The sequence below is a fragment of the Hetaerina americana genome, unplaced genomic scaffold, assembly GCF_022747635.1.
Source record: "Hetaerina americana unplaced genomic scaffold, ioHetAmer1.1.p SCAF_2, whole genome shotgun sequence".
NCBI lineage: Eukaryota > Metazoa > Arthropoda > Insecta > Odonata > Calopterygidae > Hetaerina > Hetaerina americana.
Genome location: NW_027286763.1, coordinates 32,723,642 through 32,742,495, shown reverse-complemented (window position 1 = coordinate 32,742,495; position 18,854 = coordinate 32,723,642). Strand labels below are relative to the sequence as shown.

The 18,854-nt window shown below is 37.4% G+C and overlaps 1 protein-coding gene and 1 long non-coding RNA gene across 2 annotated transcripts; both read left to right on the top strand.

Annotated features, from left to right (window-relative positions):
- The first annotated feature begins 9,030 nt into the window (after positions 1–9,030).
- LOC139687584 (uncharacterized) lies at positions 9,031–10,507 on the top strand. The gene is made up of 3 exons (XR_011700648.1): positions 9,031–9,115; positions 9,256–9,514; positions 9,842–10,507. It is a non-coding gene; the product is annotated as an uncharacterized lncRNA (long non-coding RNA).
- A 5,562-nt stretch (positions 10,508–16,069) lies between these two features.
- LOC139687625 (uncharacterized) lies at positions 16,070–17,476 on the top strand. The gene is made up of 3 exons (XM_071584862.1): positions 16,070–16,159; positions 16,297–16,543; positions 16,869–17,476. The coding sequence occupies exons 2-3, from the start codon at positions 16,316–16,318 to the stop codon at positions 17,184–17,186; spliced, it is 546 nt and encodes a 181-aa protein (XP_071440963.1). The 5' UTR covers positions 16,070–16,159; positions 16,297–16,315; the 3' UTR covers positions 17,187–17,476.
- Positions 17,477–18,854: the final 1,378 nt, after the last annotated feature.

The window sequence follows — 18,854 nt, the reverse complement described above, 5'->3', positions numbered from 1 at the left end:
TCTGCAGGGGGATACGGGAACTCCATTATCCTATTCTGTTACGGAAATTTTCCTCTTTCCCTCACGGAAAACGATTGGATGAATTTTGGATAAATCGGGAAAGACTTACGCCGCTGGGGAAGGCAATAATCTTTGTGACGTTGAACAGAGAGTTCCCAACCTTTCAATATCGAGGTTACGCAAGAATCTTTTGCTCCATTTTTTCCACTTTTGTCTGCTTTCTAAGTGCATCTCTGAAGGAACTTTCCCAAATTACGTTTCGTTTGACATATCACAGATACTTAGAAGTCATAACAATAAAATGCATACATCACATGATATACTAAGTATATTATGCATGTATAACGTAATTTTTAGCTTGAGTCAGAATATCTCCCATCCTTGAATATGAAGAGATTTTTTCATATAATTCCTCAGGTGATGTATGAAATGGGATACCATTTTACAAATGAGCAACGTTAGTACGCTATGTAGAGTCCGTGTGGTATTTAAACATTGGGAAGGTCTATTATTTTTGAATAATGGAATGCCATCAAGGTGGGAGATGGGCGTCTAAATTTTAGGATGGTCGTGAGGATATTGCTAGTCTCTTGTTGGCGTATAGGTTGAGTATACCAGGAAGCCTTCTATTTTATGTTACGGCAATAATTGAAGGTATCAGTTAGAATAGTAACATATTTGATTTTGGGGGTTAGTTGAAAAGAAAGACCTGTACACAGAAGTGATTCTTAACTAGCAGTTAAGGGAGTTGAAGGAAGGTTTAAGGCTTCTTCATCGGAATAATAATCAAAGAGATCCTTAGTTTCGTAAAGAGGGGGTGGACGATCTTACGGTTGAGGATTGCGTTTTGGAGGAAAACCAGGCGGTTGAGATGGTGGGCGGAAAATGATCGCAAGGTTAGCTTTGTTTAGGTGTAGGGGTTGAGAAGGAGGGTAAAGGATCAAGACACACAGTGGTTGTGATAGCCCATAATGAAAATGGGAGGTGTACAAAGTAGAAAATTTTACTAAATATTTTTTCCGGCAACTTTCAAGGGAAAAGCGTGCTCTTTTAAGAACGCTTTCGACTTTTGGGAGGAGATGGGGACATTAGTAATATTTTGTTTTTTATTTATTGATTTATGTGCCCTTCAAGCCACCGCTAGGGTTAGTGGCAGGGGGTGAATACACACCAGACTGAATTACCGCTTTAATCCTTATTTACGCTGATGACTCAACTTCATAGTTAAAAGAAAGGTACTTTTATTTGCCGACGATGAAGTTGTTTACCATGATCTCCGTGATCCTGAGGAGGCAGCTGCTTTACCAGATGACCTTAATGCTAAACAACGCTGGCACGACAGTTGGCAGTTAAAAAAGTGGGTAGTCAGAAATTTTTGGAAAAAGAGCAATTACCACCCGGACGCCTACTGCTTTTGGAATACCGAAATGGAATGTGTAGACTCAATTAAATACCTTGGTGTTACCCTCACTCACGACCTCTCCTGGATGAAATCATACGGGGAATATGTGAACAAGCTAACAAAAAATGAGGATTTATTAGAAGAGTGCTTGGTAAATGTGATGAAAAACCCAAAGGGAAATGCTACCGGTCGTTGGTTAGGCCTCATTTAGAATATCCTGCTAGTATATGGGATCCTCAATATACAAAAGCACTTCCCTAGGTGTCATCCACTGCATCTACTGTACCTGGTATCATCTATTGCATTTGAACTAATCCCATCTATGACTACTTATTGTACGCGACCATTCAAAAAGTCTTTAACCCAACCCAGATATTTTTATCTATTCCATATGCTATAGCTTTGTGAATACTAAGTAGTTCAATGATTTTCAGTCATTCGTTGCTCATTACATCGTAGTAAAATATTCTTGGACAGAACGGGAGAAATATTTGATAGAACTATTATCCGCGGCCTTCCTAGGCATTCGTGGGCCTTCGCAAAGGCGCCTATTATAAAAAGGGAACCAATAGTGGTATTATATAAAATTCATCAAGGAACAATGATATCCCCTCAACAAAACATGATGCCGACGGACTCGGGAGTTTAAGAATTTAAGTCATATTGTCAAGCCATTGAAGAGATCAAAGAAATCACGTCGGAAAACCCTAATGAGGTGGGTCAAAACATATGTTTCATATATTAAGCTATTTTCAATTTCAATTTCAACACAATTATTATCGACGGATTTTATTTAATAATCGTGCAAAATTTCAAAGTATTTATTTACTCATGCTGAAAGTTCGAAACTCATCCTTTTTTCCGCCTTTACCTGTTTCGCGGCAGAACCAAAAGGAGGTACCTTTGGAGGAGGAGAATATTTTTCGCAGCCGCTACAGAAGGAACACCCAGCCGGGGGCCAGCATCCCCCAGTGGGGTGGCCAATCGGGGGTTCAAGTATAAGGGGTCAAGTGAACCTGCTGGTTAGCAGGGGTGAAGGAAGAGGACGGCGGGTGGAAGCTAGGGGGGAGGGAAACGTGTGATAGTCGAGGGACGGGAAGGGGGCGCATGGAAGTCCATGGGCACTACTCGAGGGACTATGGTAGCATGAGCACCAATCCTTCCTCAACTCTCCCTGCTAAGAATTCCCATCCGTTTTCATTTTAAAATCTCTAGATAGATTGTTGGCTATGCTTGTGCAAAGAAAGTTTTAATTTAAAATTTTTTATTACATGCTCTTAATTGAAATAAATAATTTTAAGAGAAAATAGACTAGTTTTACGGAATAATTGCCAAATTTTAATCTCAGAATACTTCATATATGCAGGTGCTATAATCTCATTTCTAGCTAATGGATACAACAATACAAGGCTACTAGATATGACTTTGCTGCAGACATGATAAAACATTATAGGACCGTCAATCAGGATAGATAACTTATATCAATGCAGGAAATACATTTCTAAAATACTCCAGGTAAGCAATAATTCTCACCACGTTTATCCAAAGGCATTGTATGTATTAATTTTATTGCTATTTATGCATAATTTGTGAAGTTTATCTGTAAGTTTAATATTGCAAACGTGTAACGAGGGTTTAGGTGGTAGAAGAGACTCCATTGTCTCAATCTCACCCTAAAATAACGATGACTATGCATCTATTTATGAAACACGGTACTATTTACTCAATTCTTCCTGAGTTTATCGAAAACTATATATCTCTTAATTCTAAGCAATGAAACCGAAAACTGCTGCTTAGGTTTTATTTTTTTAATGTCTCGTTGAACTGAATATTACCTTTAATTACCAGGTAAAGGAAAATACTACGAAGTAATTAGAGATGTATCCGCCTGTTTTATTTAAAATTACACATCAAGAGTCCTTCATCATAAATACAGAAACACTACAGTTCCCGCCGTGACGTTCAAGGTCGTTCGGTCTAAAGTTTCATAAAATAAGTTCTGCCAGTAAAATCAACGTAAAGATGTGGCCAGGTTAACTAACGATTAGATATTTCGAAGATTTTTAAAACCAAGGAGTATACTAGCAGAAAACTACTTCTGCGGTTAACTATCAGCCTCCATATTTTTACAGCTCCCGGCTATCCCACGTATTTATACTGACATCATGATAATAACGCGTCCAATCACGAATTTGCTAGAGAGGCCTTTAGCAGACTGTTTTATCTCGATGCCCGGATGGAATCCGATATAATGAATTTCAAGGATGAAATAGGGTCAGAAATAGTAACGGTTTCCCTTTGTGCCTCACTTCCGATTATTTTTAAGACAGACCAAAGAATAGTAGGTGTATTCTTGGGATTTCGATTTCCGAAGACATAAAAACTAATGAAATTCAGTGAGATAGTGAGTTGAATTATAGATTACAGAGGGCAATCGGTGACATATCTTTCATAAAAGAACAAATTATAATCATGAATTAAAATAGAGGTATATTGTCTTAATGCCGTTTTGGTGAGAAATTTGCCTAAAATATAAAAAGAATATGAATTCAAGTACTAGCGGTGGTGTTGAAATATAAGCTGATAAACTATATTAATAACTATTATGATATCATTATCAAAAAGTCAAAATATAGAAATTCATGTATATCGTCCAAACAACTGGCTACCATTTTATTTATTTAACGATTTTATTGGTACTAGATTGTGACATAGTCCCTTCTTCCAGTTATCCCATGCACATTACATTGAAGATAATTACAATTAACCAAGCCCCAGGTGGAGGAAAACGGAACTTGGCTGGAGTCAAACCCGCGACCACTTGGTTGGCCGGCGAGGACGTTATACCGCCGGTGCCGGGGCCACAAACACTGATCAACACAAACCATACATGCGTAGCACGATATTGAATTTTAAAATCGTAGAATGCGTGTAGTTAACTTTTTCAACAAACAATGGTTGTGAGGCCAAGAGTGAAGCCATATACCTGTATATGGTTGTTCAGATATTTGTTGAATATTTCAAAGTACTGAGCTTGAACATTTTTCCTACAAATTAATGTGTGCAAATAATTCAAAAGAGGAGGGATGTGTTGGTAACTATGTATATTTGGTGATTTATTAAAATACACCAAATTATATTTAAACTGTTGACAACAAAATATGGCATTTTTTTATTTCCCTAAGTATGAATCCAATTTGGGTAATTTAAAAATATTTTTAAAAATTTTCGAGGAAAAAGAAAGCGTATTACAAGATACTGGTTAGTAAAAATTATTTCAAATTAGCCTTCCATTTTTAGGAATAACTGATTTAATTGATTCAATCAAATATGTACAGATTATCTCCAGCCATTGCATTTTGAGTAAACATAATTCCTACATTATTAATTCCCTTGCTGTATTGTATACACATGAAAAGATACATCCAGAGAGTAGATATTATGAAAAATAATTTAAAGCTTAATCTCTGGACAAAATGTAAAACTATCTCACTTCAGAAAAAAATCAGAGAAAATTGAATAATACATTCGTTTTTCCTTGCATAAACAAAGAATGGCTAATGAGCGGATGGCTAATATTACGAATTAATTTTCAAGTATTACTAGAAGAATATTAAGCAATATTATTATTTTGGTAATCTCATTAATACCACTCGTGCTCTCTTGCTTTCACATATTAAAGTTAATTAGGAGTGGTCACATTTTAAAAAATAATATAAAAGTAATATCTCTTATTACTATGCAATTCACTTGAGCAACATTCACAAGGATCTGAATTAATTTTTTTATTTTTTTCGTAGCAGCTGTGGCTGAAAAAACATGGATACGTAATATGATTGGAGTTGTTGAAATGAAAACGGGTGAAAATTCTTAGCAGGGAGAAGTGAGGTCTGATTGATACTCGTCTTCCTGCCATCAGATGAAATACCCTCCACTCCGAGGCGATGAGGATTTACGAGCGGGTAATGACGGGGCGTGTCTCCCTTCGGGCAGTATCAGAAGCCGTGGGAGTAGCGGATGCCGCCGCCGTATTGCGGCCTGCCCTTGCCGTACCTACCGCCATAGTCCCTCGAGTAGTGCCTGTGGGCGTCAACGCGCTCCCTGCCGTCGTTAGATTGCCAAACGCCCTACCTCCTGGCTTCCACCCGCCTGCGCCTCCCACCCCTGCTAACCGACACATCCACTTGACCGGTATCACTTGACCCCCCGGCGTGACTATCCCCCTGGGGAACGTTGGGTCCCGGTTGGGTGCTCCTCTTGGAGAACGCGCCAAAAACAGGGTCCTCCCTCGAAGGCCCCTCCATGGGATGCTACAGCGAGAAAGATGAGAGTGAAAACGGATGTACGAGCTGGTATGGCACCCTTATGTACTCTCCGGTATTTATTGAACACTATGTAAGAGTCTGTCATTCCAAAATCTAAATGGTTATGGATTTCTATTTATTGATTTGAATGGAGCAAGAGCCAAGTAATTAATATCCTTTTATTGATTTCAAAAACGGTCAGTTTCTTTATTTATTTCTAAAAATCGAATCAGTTAAATTAATTTATACATTTTTTCTCGTTCATAAAAATTTATCATCTGATTTTATATGCATCATCTAGTAAATACATTCATTAAATGTATAGTTTTCGATGGCTTACCTCGTTCAGGTTTTCGAATGGGATTCAGTCTTCTTTGGCCGGTTGGATCGTTAACTCAGAATCTGGAACCATCAAACCCGAAGGCATGAGAGTCTTTGGAATATGAACGGTGCTGACCGGGGTAAGTACCAATTTTAATTTCCCCGCAGGAAATTCTTCTAAGAATTCAATTCTCCGCGCAGGAAACGCTTCTACGAATTACTGAATGCTCGAGGAGGCTTCCGCCACAGGCGAAGGGAATAATCGGCGCGTCCTTGAGCGGAGAGTACGATGCATCTCCTCCACCTTTAAACATATTGATGACTCGAGGAAGTGCGGTGCTACTTCATTTAACACACATCTATATTCACAATACCAAAATGAAGGATATATCGGGAACAGCTTATTACTCTACAGTGATCCTAATCATCTTAAAGCTCTGTTATAAAATTTCACATTTATATCTTTGATACCATCCAGCCTATTTCCTAAACTATGCCTCCTTTTATTAGATATCTGGCAGGCGGTTTATTCTGGAACTGTTTTTCATCTTTGCTTACAAGATTTTACATCATTTTGTATTTTTGCTTTCTATTAACTATAATTACATGAGATGAAATCTATATGTAGGTATTATCTTTCTTATCTTTTTTTCTTTTTGCAATCACGTGATTTCATAACTCTTTTCTCACAAGTCATAACTTTTCGTTCTCTTAACCACACATACCTCACATCTACTTCAGCGCATACATCTTCGATCCTTTACTTACTTCAGCATTACTAATATTTTAGTCGACAGCAAAGTTTTCTATGACACCTGATTGGTATTTAGCTTATCTCCCAGAAACCGCTCATACTTGTCCTTGAATCTATCATATCATATAGTGATTGCCCTTGCAGTCTTCCTTCATATATTTTAATCGCTTTCTCGCAACAATATGATTTGGATCCCTTCTCCATGGATATAAATCTTAGAACACACGCTAAATGACGGCATATTATAAGGTGAAAAAGGAACAAGAACTTAGTCTCCTTTCTCTATATGCCTCTGCTGTCTTCTCTTCAAAATTTGAAGTTGCGTCGAAAGATTTACCCGCTATACAGCTGTAAAAGCAAATTTCATGCACAGTTTTCTTACGTAGCCAAAATGAATTATTTTAAGACATTTTTTATTTTCTAAATTAAACTAAAGTGTCATTTTAGGTGACGGAACTTTGCCCTAGCCACATTGGCTTAACGGTTCCAACTACATCACCAATTTTAAGCAGTGCTGTTCCTGGAAGAAGTATGAATAAGTGACCGCTAAACTTTTACAGTGATTCTATTGTATTATTTTTGTATGTGGTAGGTAAAAATATTATTTGGAAATGGACGAAGAGGTCATAGTTCCCGGGGCTCCTGTCAAAGGACACCCACCCCGACAATTATCTACAAGCGATATTTCCCGAGTTTACAGGCAAAAAATGTATAATATAAAACTTAAAAAATGGGAACGCTGTCATAAACACAGACGAGAGTGGGAGAGCTAAGATTAATGATCTTGAATGACCATGAAATCAGAGTTGATATAACCGATGATATAACCGGTAGGACAGCTTTTATTTTTTGTGAAAATGTTATAAAAACTTAATCACAGTCAGGATGAAACAAGTTGTAAAACGAATAGAAATAATTGCGTATCCATTATATATAAAGTTTTAGGTACAAATAAAAAAAAAATTACCTCATTGTTTTTTCAATAAAGTGCTGAGAACTCTATGCGTGGATCGAGATAAAATATTTTCCTAATTCCAACGTTATTTACGAAGGCGATTCGAAAAGTAAGGTCTCCTATTTTTTTCATGAAAAATCAAATTTATTCTCAATTATGTGTGCATCATAGGAAAGGCTGAGCATTTAGCTATATTTCTACATAGTTGCCTTGACGATCAATCACTTTTTGCATCATTTTAATACCGGCGTCGTACCTTTCTCCCGCGGCGTCGCGAAGCATATATATATATATATATATATATATATATATATATATATATATATATATATATATATATATATATATATATATATATATATATATATATATATATATACATATATACATATATATATACATATATATATATATATATATACATATATACATATATATATATACATATATATATATATATGTATGTATATGTATACATATATATGTTTACCCATAACGAATAAAGAATGCCACCGAGCTGGATGTATTTCAAAACTTGTGCCTCATATTTTTGAAATTGTTTTATCACGACGTTATCTAAGGAAGTTTTGAGAAATAAAAGACTGACCAACTATTCTAAAGATATTTGTCGCATCGTTTGCATACTTAAAAAACTTAATCTTCCTCTTACGTCCATCGTAATATAAACTCCATTAACAGTCATGCATAGTAACTGTACAGCCTTCACAAAAAACAACATATTATTCTTCATTGCGCTATGATTTGAGTGGGTACGCAAGAAGACAATTTGTGAAAGACTGAACCGAAAAACAACCTTAAATATTACTATTTGATCATAGATACTAAGATATTGATACCATTCGAAGAAGTGCAGTGTAAACATTTATCTGAAAAACACACAATTAAGGCGAAAATAATGATTAAGCGGCTTCCAGTTGGTGTAATTTTAATTAAAGATAGAGATTTTAAATATATATTATTTAATGGCGTATACTGGCCGAATTTCATATTCGTAAGTCCATTAAGGAAATCGCCAGCGAGATAGCATATCTCTACATTGGCTAAAGATGAATGAGGAAAGTAAGGAAAAACCGTATGATCTCCTGATGCACCAAAGCAAATGGTACAAGAACTTTCCGTCAAGGTCAAAAAGATAACCAACCATTGAAACACTCTCTTCCGAGTGTCGAACTGTGCGGGGAAGAACCATTTCAATGAAAGCAAAAAGAGAGGATTTCCCGATTCTGCCTTCAGGCTATAAAAGATAGAGCGCAGAAGGCAGAAACATCATTTGAACACCCCCGATAGTGAGGGTACAATTTAACGCAGATATTTTCTGAGGAGTGCTTTACACTACCATCAAGGAAGCAGGATATTTAGTAAGTAGTATCATATAAGATATTTCTCTGCAAAACAATTCTGGACATCCTTTACATATCTAAATCATACGGTGGAGATAGAATAAGAGAATTTTCAAATATCAGATGCAGTTGAATAATCCATAAAATTTTAACTGTAGAGCTATCAGGAACTACTGAAAAAAAGGAAAGATGAAAGCACTGGCGCTGATGCTATCCACAGCCTTCCTGGGATTGGTTGCCGCCTATCCAAGGGCACCTATTTTAGAAGTTCAACCTATTGCGGAATTGTATTATATACATTACGGAAGAACGGTTCCTCTTCATCAATATCCAACGCCTTTGCACTTCAACGGTCCGGAATCTGAGTCAAGGACGATATCGACGGAAATGGACATGGAAATCGCTTTGGAAAACGAGGTAAGTGGCGGATATTAATACGTTCAAGTTAAGAACGGAAGGTCGCAGATGATATGATGTTAAAAAAATATAAACATTACGGAGTCACCTGCAACAAGTTTTATGGATTAAAAACGCATCTAACATTGTACTAATGAATAGCCGGCGAATATATTTAATAAAACATTTTTGCCCCAAATGTCTGTTCCTCTTATCGTTAAGGTCCAGTTTAATCCAATTATATCCCTACCACTATGCTAAAAGTTTAGTCATTCTATAGTATTTGTCAACAGTGTACTCAGTGTGGTATTCTCGTCCTTGTTTCCGCTTTCATCTTTCTCACGGTAGCAGCCGAAAGTGAGGCCTTCGGAGGAGGAGCCGGTTGTTGGCGTCCGCTCCACGAGAAGCACCCAGCCGGGGGCCAACGTCCCTCAGGGGGGTGGCCAGTCCGGGGGGTCCAGTGACAGGGGTCAGGTGGACGTTTCGGTTAGCAGGGGCGAAGGAGGAGGCCGGCGAGTGGAGGCCAGAGGGGAGGGCAACGTTTGGCAGTCTAACGACGGCAGGGGGCGGGTGGACGTCCACGGGCACTATTCTAGGGACTACGGTGGCAGACACGGCACGGGCAGGCCGCAATACGGCGGCGGCATCCGCTACTCTCACCGCTTCTGATACCTTCGGGCCTTACGTTTCGAAAAGTCAACTGCAGGAATAGAATACGGCGGACACCACGCCTCTGTTGGACAGCTTATCACATTCGGCGAAGAATTGTCTTTTTCGATATACTTAATTTTTGAAATGACTATATTCTGTATTTTGTACCTGTAATAATATCATTAAAGGTCTCCAGAATCCTAAAAACACTCGCCGCCGGGACCTTCTAAGCATCTTTTTGTATAAAATTCATTGTATTTTTTTTATTTCATATTTTTTCTATAAATATTATTTCCATATGCCACATGTGCTACTTCTTTTTATTAGTGTTCGTAAAAATGAAATAAATCAATTTCATAAAAACTCACAGTTTTTTAATTCACGCAAGTATGGATACACCCAATAATAGAATTCTGGTATTCCTACTGTGTAACCCAAATATCGCTTCCAGTCCTACATCCAGTTGTTGGTGGATTGTTACACCTATATTTGATGAAATGCAGAAACATTGCTTCCAAAGGGCATATTATTATTATTATTAGAAATACACATGTGCTGATAGACAGTGTTAGGTGGCACACAAGTCCCAAATAATCGCAAAAGATAAATGATAAAATCAGACTTCAAAACACAAATCTCTTTAACAAAACAAGCGAATCCCCATCCCATTTACAAGCATTAATCGGGAAGAAAAAAAGATAAATTAAAAAAATTAAGCAATTACATATAATACAATACACCACACGTCAATCAAATTATTACATATATATTGCTGCGCTTCTATAATAAACTTGTAATATAGTGGAACAAAGTTACCAACCCCAGGTACACCACATGTTATATTTTAAAAGATGACTATACGTTCGGAAATATTTTTTCAATCCGTAAATCCCTCTTTTTGATGATGATTATAGGAATAACATTGCCCAAATAGGATCGATTACACACGAAATACTCATTCCTCAACGTTTCTTCTGTTTCGTCAAGTAAATATTTTTTCATCTTTCCTCTACCTCATTCTTTTTATCCGATAATACCATTTGTGACTGTCAAAAATTCATATAAGAGGTGTGTCCTAAAACTAACCGACCTGCGTACATATCTCCATCCGTTGGTGCTAATATTCGTCATCCGGGCCGTGGCATTCTTCGAAGTAGTTTGATTGAACCACACGCTCTCAGCGATGCTTCAACATCTTAAAGTAGTCCTTGAACGCAGATTTTGGAATGGCCTTCAGCTCGCGAGCCGCAACACTCTGAATCGTCTCGATGTCGTCGAACTGCTATCTATTGAGCGCCATTTTCTTCCAAACGTCGCAGAGAGCTATGTCAGGACTGAACGGAGGCTGGTTAAGTTGTACAATCATGTTTTTTGCCAAAAATTGCTGCGCAAGGTTCGATGAATACGCTGGCGCATTATCGTGGTGAAAAAGGCTGTCACCGCTTGACCAGGACGCGGTCATTTTCTTCTCACGGAATCGCGCAATATTTTCAGAACCTCAACATAATATTCTTTGTTGATCATCTGACCTCTTGGAGCAAATTCGTAATTCACAACACCCTCAAAATCAAAACAGTTATGAAAAAACGCTGGTCGAATACTCGCATTCGAGCTGCGTTTTTGCGACCTGCGACCATTTGTTTATCATACGACAATCCTCTAGAAGCCGCACTTGTTAAGTGGGGCTTATTCATTCTTTCTTTTTTTGTGTACGTTTACTTACTTTGTGTGCAGATATTTGAGAAAAGAAGCGTATTTACTATTCATACGATTGTTAGGGGAATGGGATTGGGAATATAGTAGTTGGAGTAATTGACCGAAGATTTGAGAGTGCGAGAGAAAAATGCCAGGGGCAGTGCGGAGAGCTACACTAAAAAAGAGAATTGTAAAAAGGAAACAATAGAAAAGTGAAAGGGTACACTTATAGGGAGTCGTGTTTTTAAAAAAAGGAACACTTTTTGGAAAATTTAGTAAAATATAATTAAATATACTGACAATTTTTATCGCGACCATGTATATTTGAGTGAAATTCGGTGATAAATTTTATCTTTCGCAGTAAAATAATAATTGATTCAAAATATATCTCTGATGGATTTCAATCGTGGCAAAGATATAATGGCTGAAACATGTGTAATGACTTATAATGCAATGAAATCTATCGAAATATATATATCACCTCGGTGTTACAAAAAAATAATGGTCCCGCGAGCTTCAATAACATTGAGTTTTAGAAAATTGTGTTTACTTTTTTAGATTTATTTTCTAAAATACCTGATAAGCATTAAAGTAATGGAAGAGCTTGAAAAAGAAATTTGTTATAATTCTAAATTACAAAATATATTTTACAAGCATAAAACCTCATATTCACATTTCATTACTTATTTCATGCAGGTTTGATTAAATAATGAAATAAAATTGTAAAATATATACATTTTTAAATCTTAATACTAGCAAACGATGTATCAAATTCAATTGACAAAATTTACAAGTCCATAGTACTGTTACCATAATGATCAGTAAGTGCCATAGTGTTACAAAAGAAAAAATACCGTAATTTCCATCCCAATGACAAATTAATATTTTCCGTCACCATTTTTCTTTCTTTGGTTCAATGTTTTATTAAATAAGGTATTATTAGTGCTTCTGGCTAAAATAAAATCATGGAACGACTATTTCACGATGACAATAAAAGAGAAGCGACCGATTTTTTGCGGCTATTTGTCACCATGAATGAGACGTTGGTCCACTACTACACGTCAGAAATGAAACAGCAGTCGAAGCAGAGGGTGGAAGCCGGTGGTTCGGCGCCACAGAAAGCAAAGTCGATCGTATCTGCCGGCCAGCCTGTTTTTGAATGCGAAAAGTATCCTGTTAATTGATTCCCTTGAAAAAGGCAGAGCAATTACTGGCGAATATTAATCCATTCTTCTTGGCCAGCTGGATGCCAAAACTCGCAAGATTAGGCCAGGCTAGAAGAAAAAAAATCATTTCTCACTAGGAAAACCTACTGTAACCTGCTCACAAAGGTACGTTGGCGATGAAAAAACTACGGGATTTGGGGTATGATTTGCTTGGCTCTCTCCCCTCTTCTCCCCTGATTTAGCACCCTCGGACTTCCATCTGTTCCCAAACTTGAAGACAGTTTTTTTCTGGTAAATGATTCCCGTCCAATGAAGAAATTGAAATGGATATTTTCTCAGCCTTCCAGACTGTCACTTCCGGGAAGTAATACTGCTGTTGGATAACGCTGGACCGAGTAATTTGAAGTCAAGGGAGATTATATAGAAAAATGGAATCATTTTTTAACCGGAAATCGTAGTATTTTATTGCCAGGCCGAGAACTTTTCTTTTTCCCCTCGTTTGTGTTCGCTAATAAGGAATTATTGATATAGATGACATTTCTAACATCCATAATATACTTTAGTCAATGGGCTCTCGCCCTAAAATATTGTACACACCTACTTAGTCAAACTTCTAGGTTTCTATCTCAAGCTTTTTTTCAGTTCACTTTATTTTCAGTGCATCTAATTTAACAGCGCGCTGGGATAAAAATGTGATGATCTTTATTGCCTTACACAAGCAGAATGGGAAAGTAATATATGTAGAATAAAACTTCCTGGTAAACTATTTGAGTCTTGCAGACAAAGTGAATATACATGCATAAGATGAATTGGAATTACTGCTTCATTCCGTCTGCATGAAATAAAAAATAAACTTCAAAGGAAAGATTGGAAATTTAATTCATTACAAATCCCAAGTAACCATGGTGGCATACTTATCTTCATACAAATAATAGAAACTGACAACATTGGTACCCCCAACGAAATCCTCCTCCTCCTGGGCGAATCAGTTAACATATATAATTATCGAGACAATATTCGTTACATCATAATGTTTATATTATGAATAAAAGTCAACCGGTTTGCGATTCTGTTAAATTTATCATCAATGAAAGCGAATCACAACCATTCGATAAATATACTTTCTGTTAACCTCCCCGCGTCAAATATGTATATTTTTCGCAAATAATTTACATAGAAAGTGTGCTTCATTACTAATATAGTTTTAACCCTTTTCATATAAAGGAAACGACTATTGAAAAACTAGTACTAACACCCACTGAATAACGTTCAAGTCAGAGCTCGGAAGCCTTAATGGTGAAGCGAAGTGGGTAATATTAAATCATAAATTGTAATATTTTTTCCCATATTTTTCACAACATTCAACAATCACAGTTATTTAAGGGCGTTCTGTAAAATGAAAGCAAGTATATATGAAAATTAACGCTTTTTCGCGTAGGGTATAATTTATTATCTTCAAGAGCTGCCCCAAAAGTAGCACGACGGAAATGATTAAATAATCTATTCCCAGAGCTGATACATTCTCTCAAAATTCTTTACAGTAGGTCCCTTGTGCGTCTACACACCGCTGTCAGCAGGTTTCCCACGCCTCGTATGCCATCACTGTAACGCTTTCACCAAGCCGTGGTACGTCCTTTCAAAACGGATGAGAGGCAGAGAAAGAAGTCTGGCGGAGCATTAACTAAACAAATTCAATCTACATTCACATGATCAAGAAGCTCTTTGCAGATCCACGAGCGAGTTCCTTTTTGTTCATCTGAGACCACTCGTAGTACAGACTTCGCACACACCTTTCTCATACCCATGTTTTCGGTCGCAAGCCAATTTACATTAATTTTAGGCATGACTAGTTCATCATTCATGCAAACACTTAATAAGCGCTTGCTGGCCAGAACTACGTTCACTTTTTCTAGATTTTTGTCAATTTTTGAATCCGAAAGGCGTCCTAAACGTCTGCCGTCTTCAATATTTTCTCTACCCTCCCAAAAGAACTTTTGCCACTAAAAACATCCAATTTTCATATGGACTTGTCCGCATAAGATGCCTTGAGCATATCATAAGTCTCTTCCTAGGTTTATTCCAGTTTCACGGAAAATTTTGTGGAGAACAGCTGATCTTACAACCGGCTCATGACGGAGCAAAGGAACGATCTACACTCCTCAGAGGCTCGGAGCAGTTTGCCACCGGCCTCCAGCATTTCCCGAGAATCCACTCCCCCAAACCCAGCCAGAAAAAAACAACACCCGCCCGTCCATCTAACCGGAAAAAACATGTAGACTAAATTCATTAACTTACTTGGCGTTCCCCACATATGCATGATAAGGGATTGTATTTAATCGCAAATCGTGCAAACCAAATAATAACTGAGAAAACTTAATATAAATTAAAACAATTGAAAATGATTGTTTTGCAATATCCCATATTATGCATTCAGGCGAGTACACTCATTAAAGTATTAGCCATCTCACATCTCACAATAAAAATAGCATATTTATTTTTAATTTCGTAATTAAATTTCAGGTCAGGGAATGAATGAGTATAACCAGACCATGTTAATAGCTTCCTATCGACTACCACAGTACACAAGACTGAAAGAGGAATCATGCATACACTCTTAACATCACTGCTATGTTCAAATGATTTCAAATTATAAATATTACATAAAAAACGCGGAATTAAAGTAAAATTTATTAGTAAGTGTCTTTCTTTTATCATAACCTTTTGTGAAAGAGATTCTGTGATGCAAAATAAAGCGATACCGCGTACCATTTCATTTCTACATTCGTAATTTTAAATTGGAAATCCCCAACGTGATGGCATGCCAATTGATTGGAGCACACATAAGCTGAAAAGGAATGAGGAAAAACGGCGTTATCTTTCGATTTACCAAGGCAAAGGTACATGAACTTTTCCGCCAAGGTCACAAAGATAATCAAAACATGAAGCAGACTCTTCCTTCCGAGTATCAAACTGTGCGGGGAAGAACAATTTCTATGCTGGTAAATTTCCCATTCATGACTTCAGTGTATAAAAGATGGATCGCATCAAGCACGAACACCATTCGAGCAACCCCAACAGCGAGGGCAGCAATCAACCTTCCATACATCCATTGTGAGAAGGAGTCCATTCTATCAACGAAGAGGCTGGATATTTGGTGAGTATTAGCATGGACGAAGTTGCTGTGCAAAACAAAACATACCATTGCTTTATGTGCCTAAATCATACGCTGAAGGTTTAGCAAGTGAGTTTAAAGATATCAGATACTCTAAAATAATCCCTAAGTATATTCAGTTTGGAACAGTGAAGAAAGATGAAAACATTTGTGCTGCTGCTGTCCGCGGCATTCCTGGGATTGGTCGCCGCATATCCGAGGATACCTATTTCAGAAGTGCAACCTATTGCGGCGTTGTATGACATTCGTCATGGAAGAATGATTCCTCTCCATCAATATCTAACTCCTATGGACTTCATCGTTCCGGTTTCTGAGTCAAGGACCATGTCGACGGAATTCAGCAGAGAAATCCCATTGGAAGATGAGGTAAGTGCCTGATATTAAAACGTAAAAATTAACAACGGAAGTAAAAGACAATATAATATTAAAAACTAACTACGGAGCCGCTTGCAGCAAGGTTCATGGATTAAAAATACATCTGTAAATTAATTAGTCAATAGCCGGGGGATTAATTTACTAAATATTTTTCCCCAAAAGTCTATTAGTTCCTTTCAACTTTAGATTCCAGTTTAACCCAGTGTTTTCTTTAGCACTATACTGCAAGGTTATTGACTGTAGAGTATTTGTCATCAGTGAGCTAAATGTGGTATTCTCATCCTTGTTTCTGCTTTCATCTTTCTCACGACAACAGCCGAAGTTCATACCTTCGGAGGAGGAGTCGGTTGTTGGCGCCCGCTCCAGGAGAAGCACCCAGCCGGGGGCAAACGTCCCTCAGGGGGGTGGCCAGTCCGGGGGGTCCAGTGACAGGGGTCAGGTGGATGTTTCGGTTAGCAGGGGCGAAGGAGGAGGCCGGCGAGTGGAGGCCAGAGGGGAGGGCAACGTTTGGCAGTCTAACGACGGCAGGGGGCGGGTGGACGTCCACGGGCACTATTCTAGGGACTACGGCGGTAGATACGGCACGGGCAGGCCTGAATACGGCGGCGGCATCCGCTACTCTCACCGCTTTTAATACCGTCGCACCCTCCATCTCGGAAGTTAAATTGCTGGAATAGAATGCGACGGACAACACGACTTTGTTGGACGACTTATTAAATGCGGCGAAGAACTATGTTTCCTCCATCTTTTCGACATATTGTACTGTTTAAATTGTCATATTCCGTATTGGTGCTATCATCTTTTTTTATAAAAATCATTGTATTGATATATTTCATATTTCTTCTTAAAATATCTTTTTTTAGTCATATGTACCACTCTTTTATATTTGTATTTGTGAAAAAATAATAAAACATTTTAATAAAATTCCTTGTTTTTTAATTTACATTAATAAATTCACATGTTACTAATGAAAACTTCTAAACATGCCAGTCTTTTTCAAAAGTCTTTGAAAATATTTTAATAAAAATGATTCTATAAAACTGCTTGTTTCTTAATGGATGCAGGAATGGGCACAACTTATAAGTAATTTTTAAAATTTTTTGAAGACATTGTCGGTATTAATGTATTTGTCAATTAATTTAAGAATTAATATCAGAATCAAATGAAGTTTGTAAGGTGTTACGTCAACCCATATAAAAAAATCAAACAGTTTCTGGCGTCTCTTGGTGGAAAATATTCATATTGAATTTGAAATTAAACTTATAACAACCAGGGAAGAATGGAAATTTAATCCCCATAAAAGTGTAAGTATATGTTTAGTTATGAGCGTCTTCGCTCAGTTACCAGGAATAAACAGCAAAGTCTCACCGCTTAGTCAACTCTCTCACTCCTGGTCTGTTCCGCTGACTTTTATGCCCTGCGTAAAACATGCAATGCGGCCTAATGTTTTCAAAATGAGTAAAATTTAAACAGTTTACCATTCTGCTAGATCTCTTATTAGTGAAAATGTATCATAACCATCCGATACAAAGCAATTATAGTTTTGGTTACTATCTGCAAACATCCACGAGCAAAACATTTGATGTTTTCGCAAGATATTGAATAAAAACTTCTCTTCATTAAAACTAATGGAAGGACACTTTCCTACAAGTTAAAGGTGTTAAGCATACAATTTCTGAAACCAAGAAATAGGCCAACTTTGTAGCCCGTAAGCTTTATCGGTGTCGCAAAGTGGGTGTTATTATACCACTACTCCTTATCATTTTTTTCCATATTTTTAAAATATATTCACCATTCACATTTATATAATAATAACGTGGTAGTTAAAATCACCAAAATTAGTAAACTATGTTGGTCGCTTTAGTCCAGTGGGTAGAGCGTTAGACTGCTGACCGGAGGGTCCCGGGTTCGACTACCGGGCTAGGGCACTCTGGGTAGCTGCAGCTCTACCCAAGCTAAAATAAATTTTCGGGTTCCAGGTCTCCCTGGGGAACCGTAACCGGCACAGGGAAAGGAACTGGCCCCCCCTACCCTGATGTGTGAATTTCACACGCCGTATAGGGCTTAGTACTGGGTAAACTCTACCATCACCTACTAAACCGACATTCGGGTTGATTACTGGGTTTATGGATTTTTTTAAGTAAACTATACATTTTTTGCATTTGGATCAATTTAATATTTATTCAACCTTCATTAACTTACTTGGTTTTCATCATGCCTCAATGATAATGTCTGGCTCGTATAAAAATTGGGGTTTCCAAAATACAACATATTCATCTCATTTTAATATTCTTCATAGGTA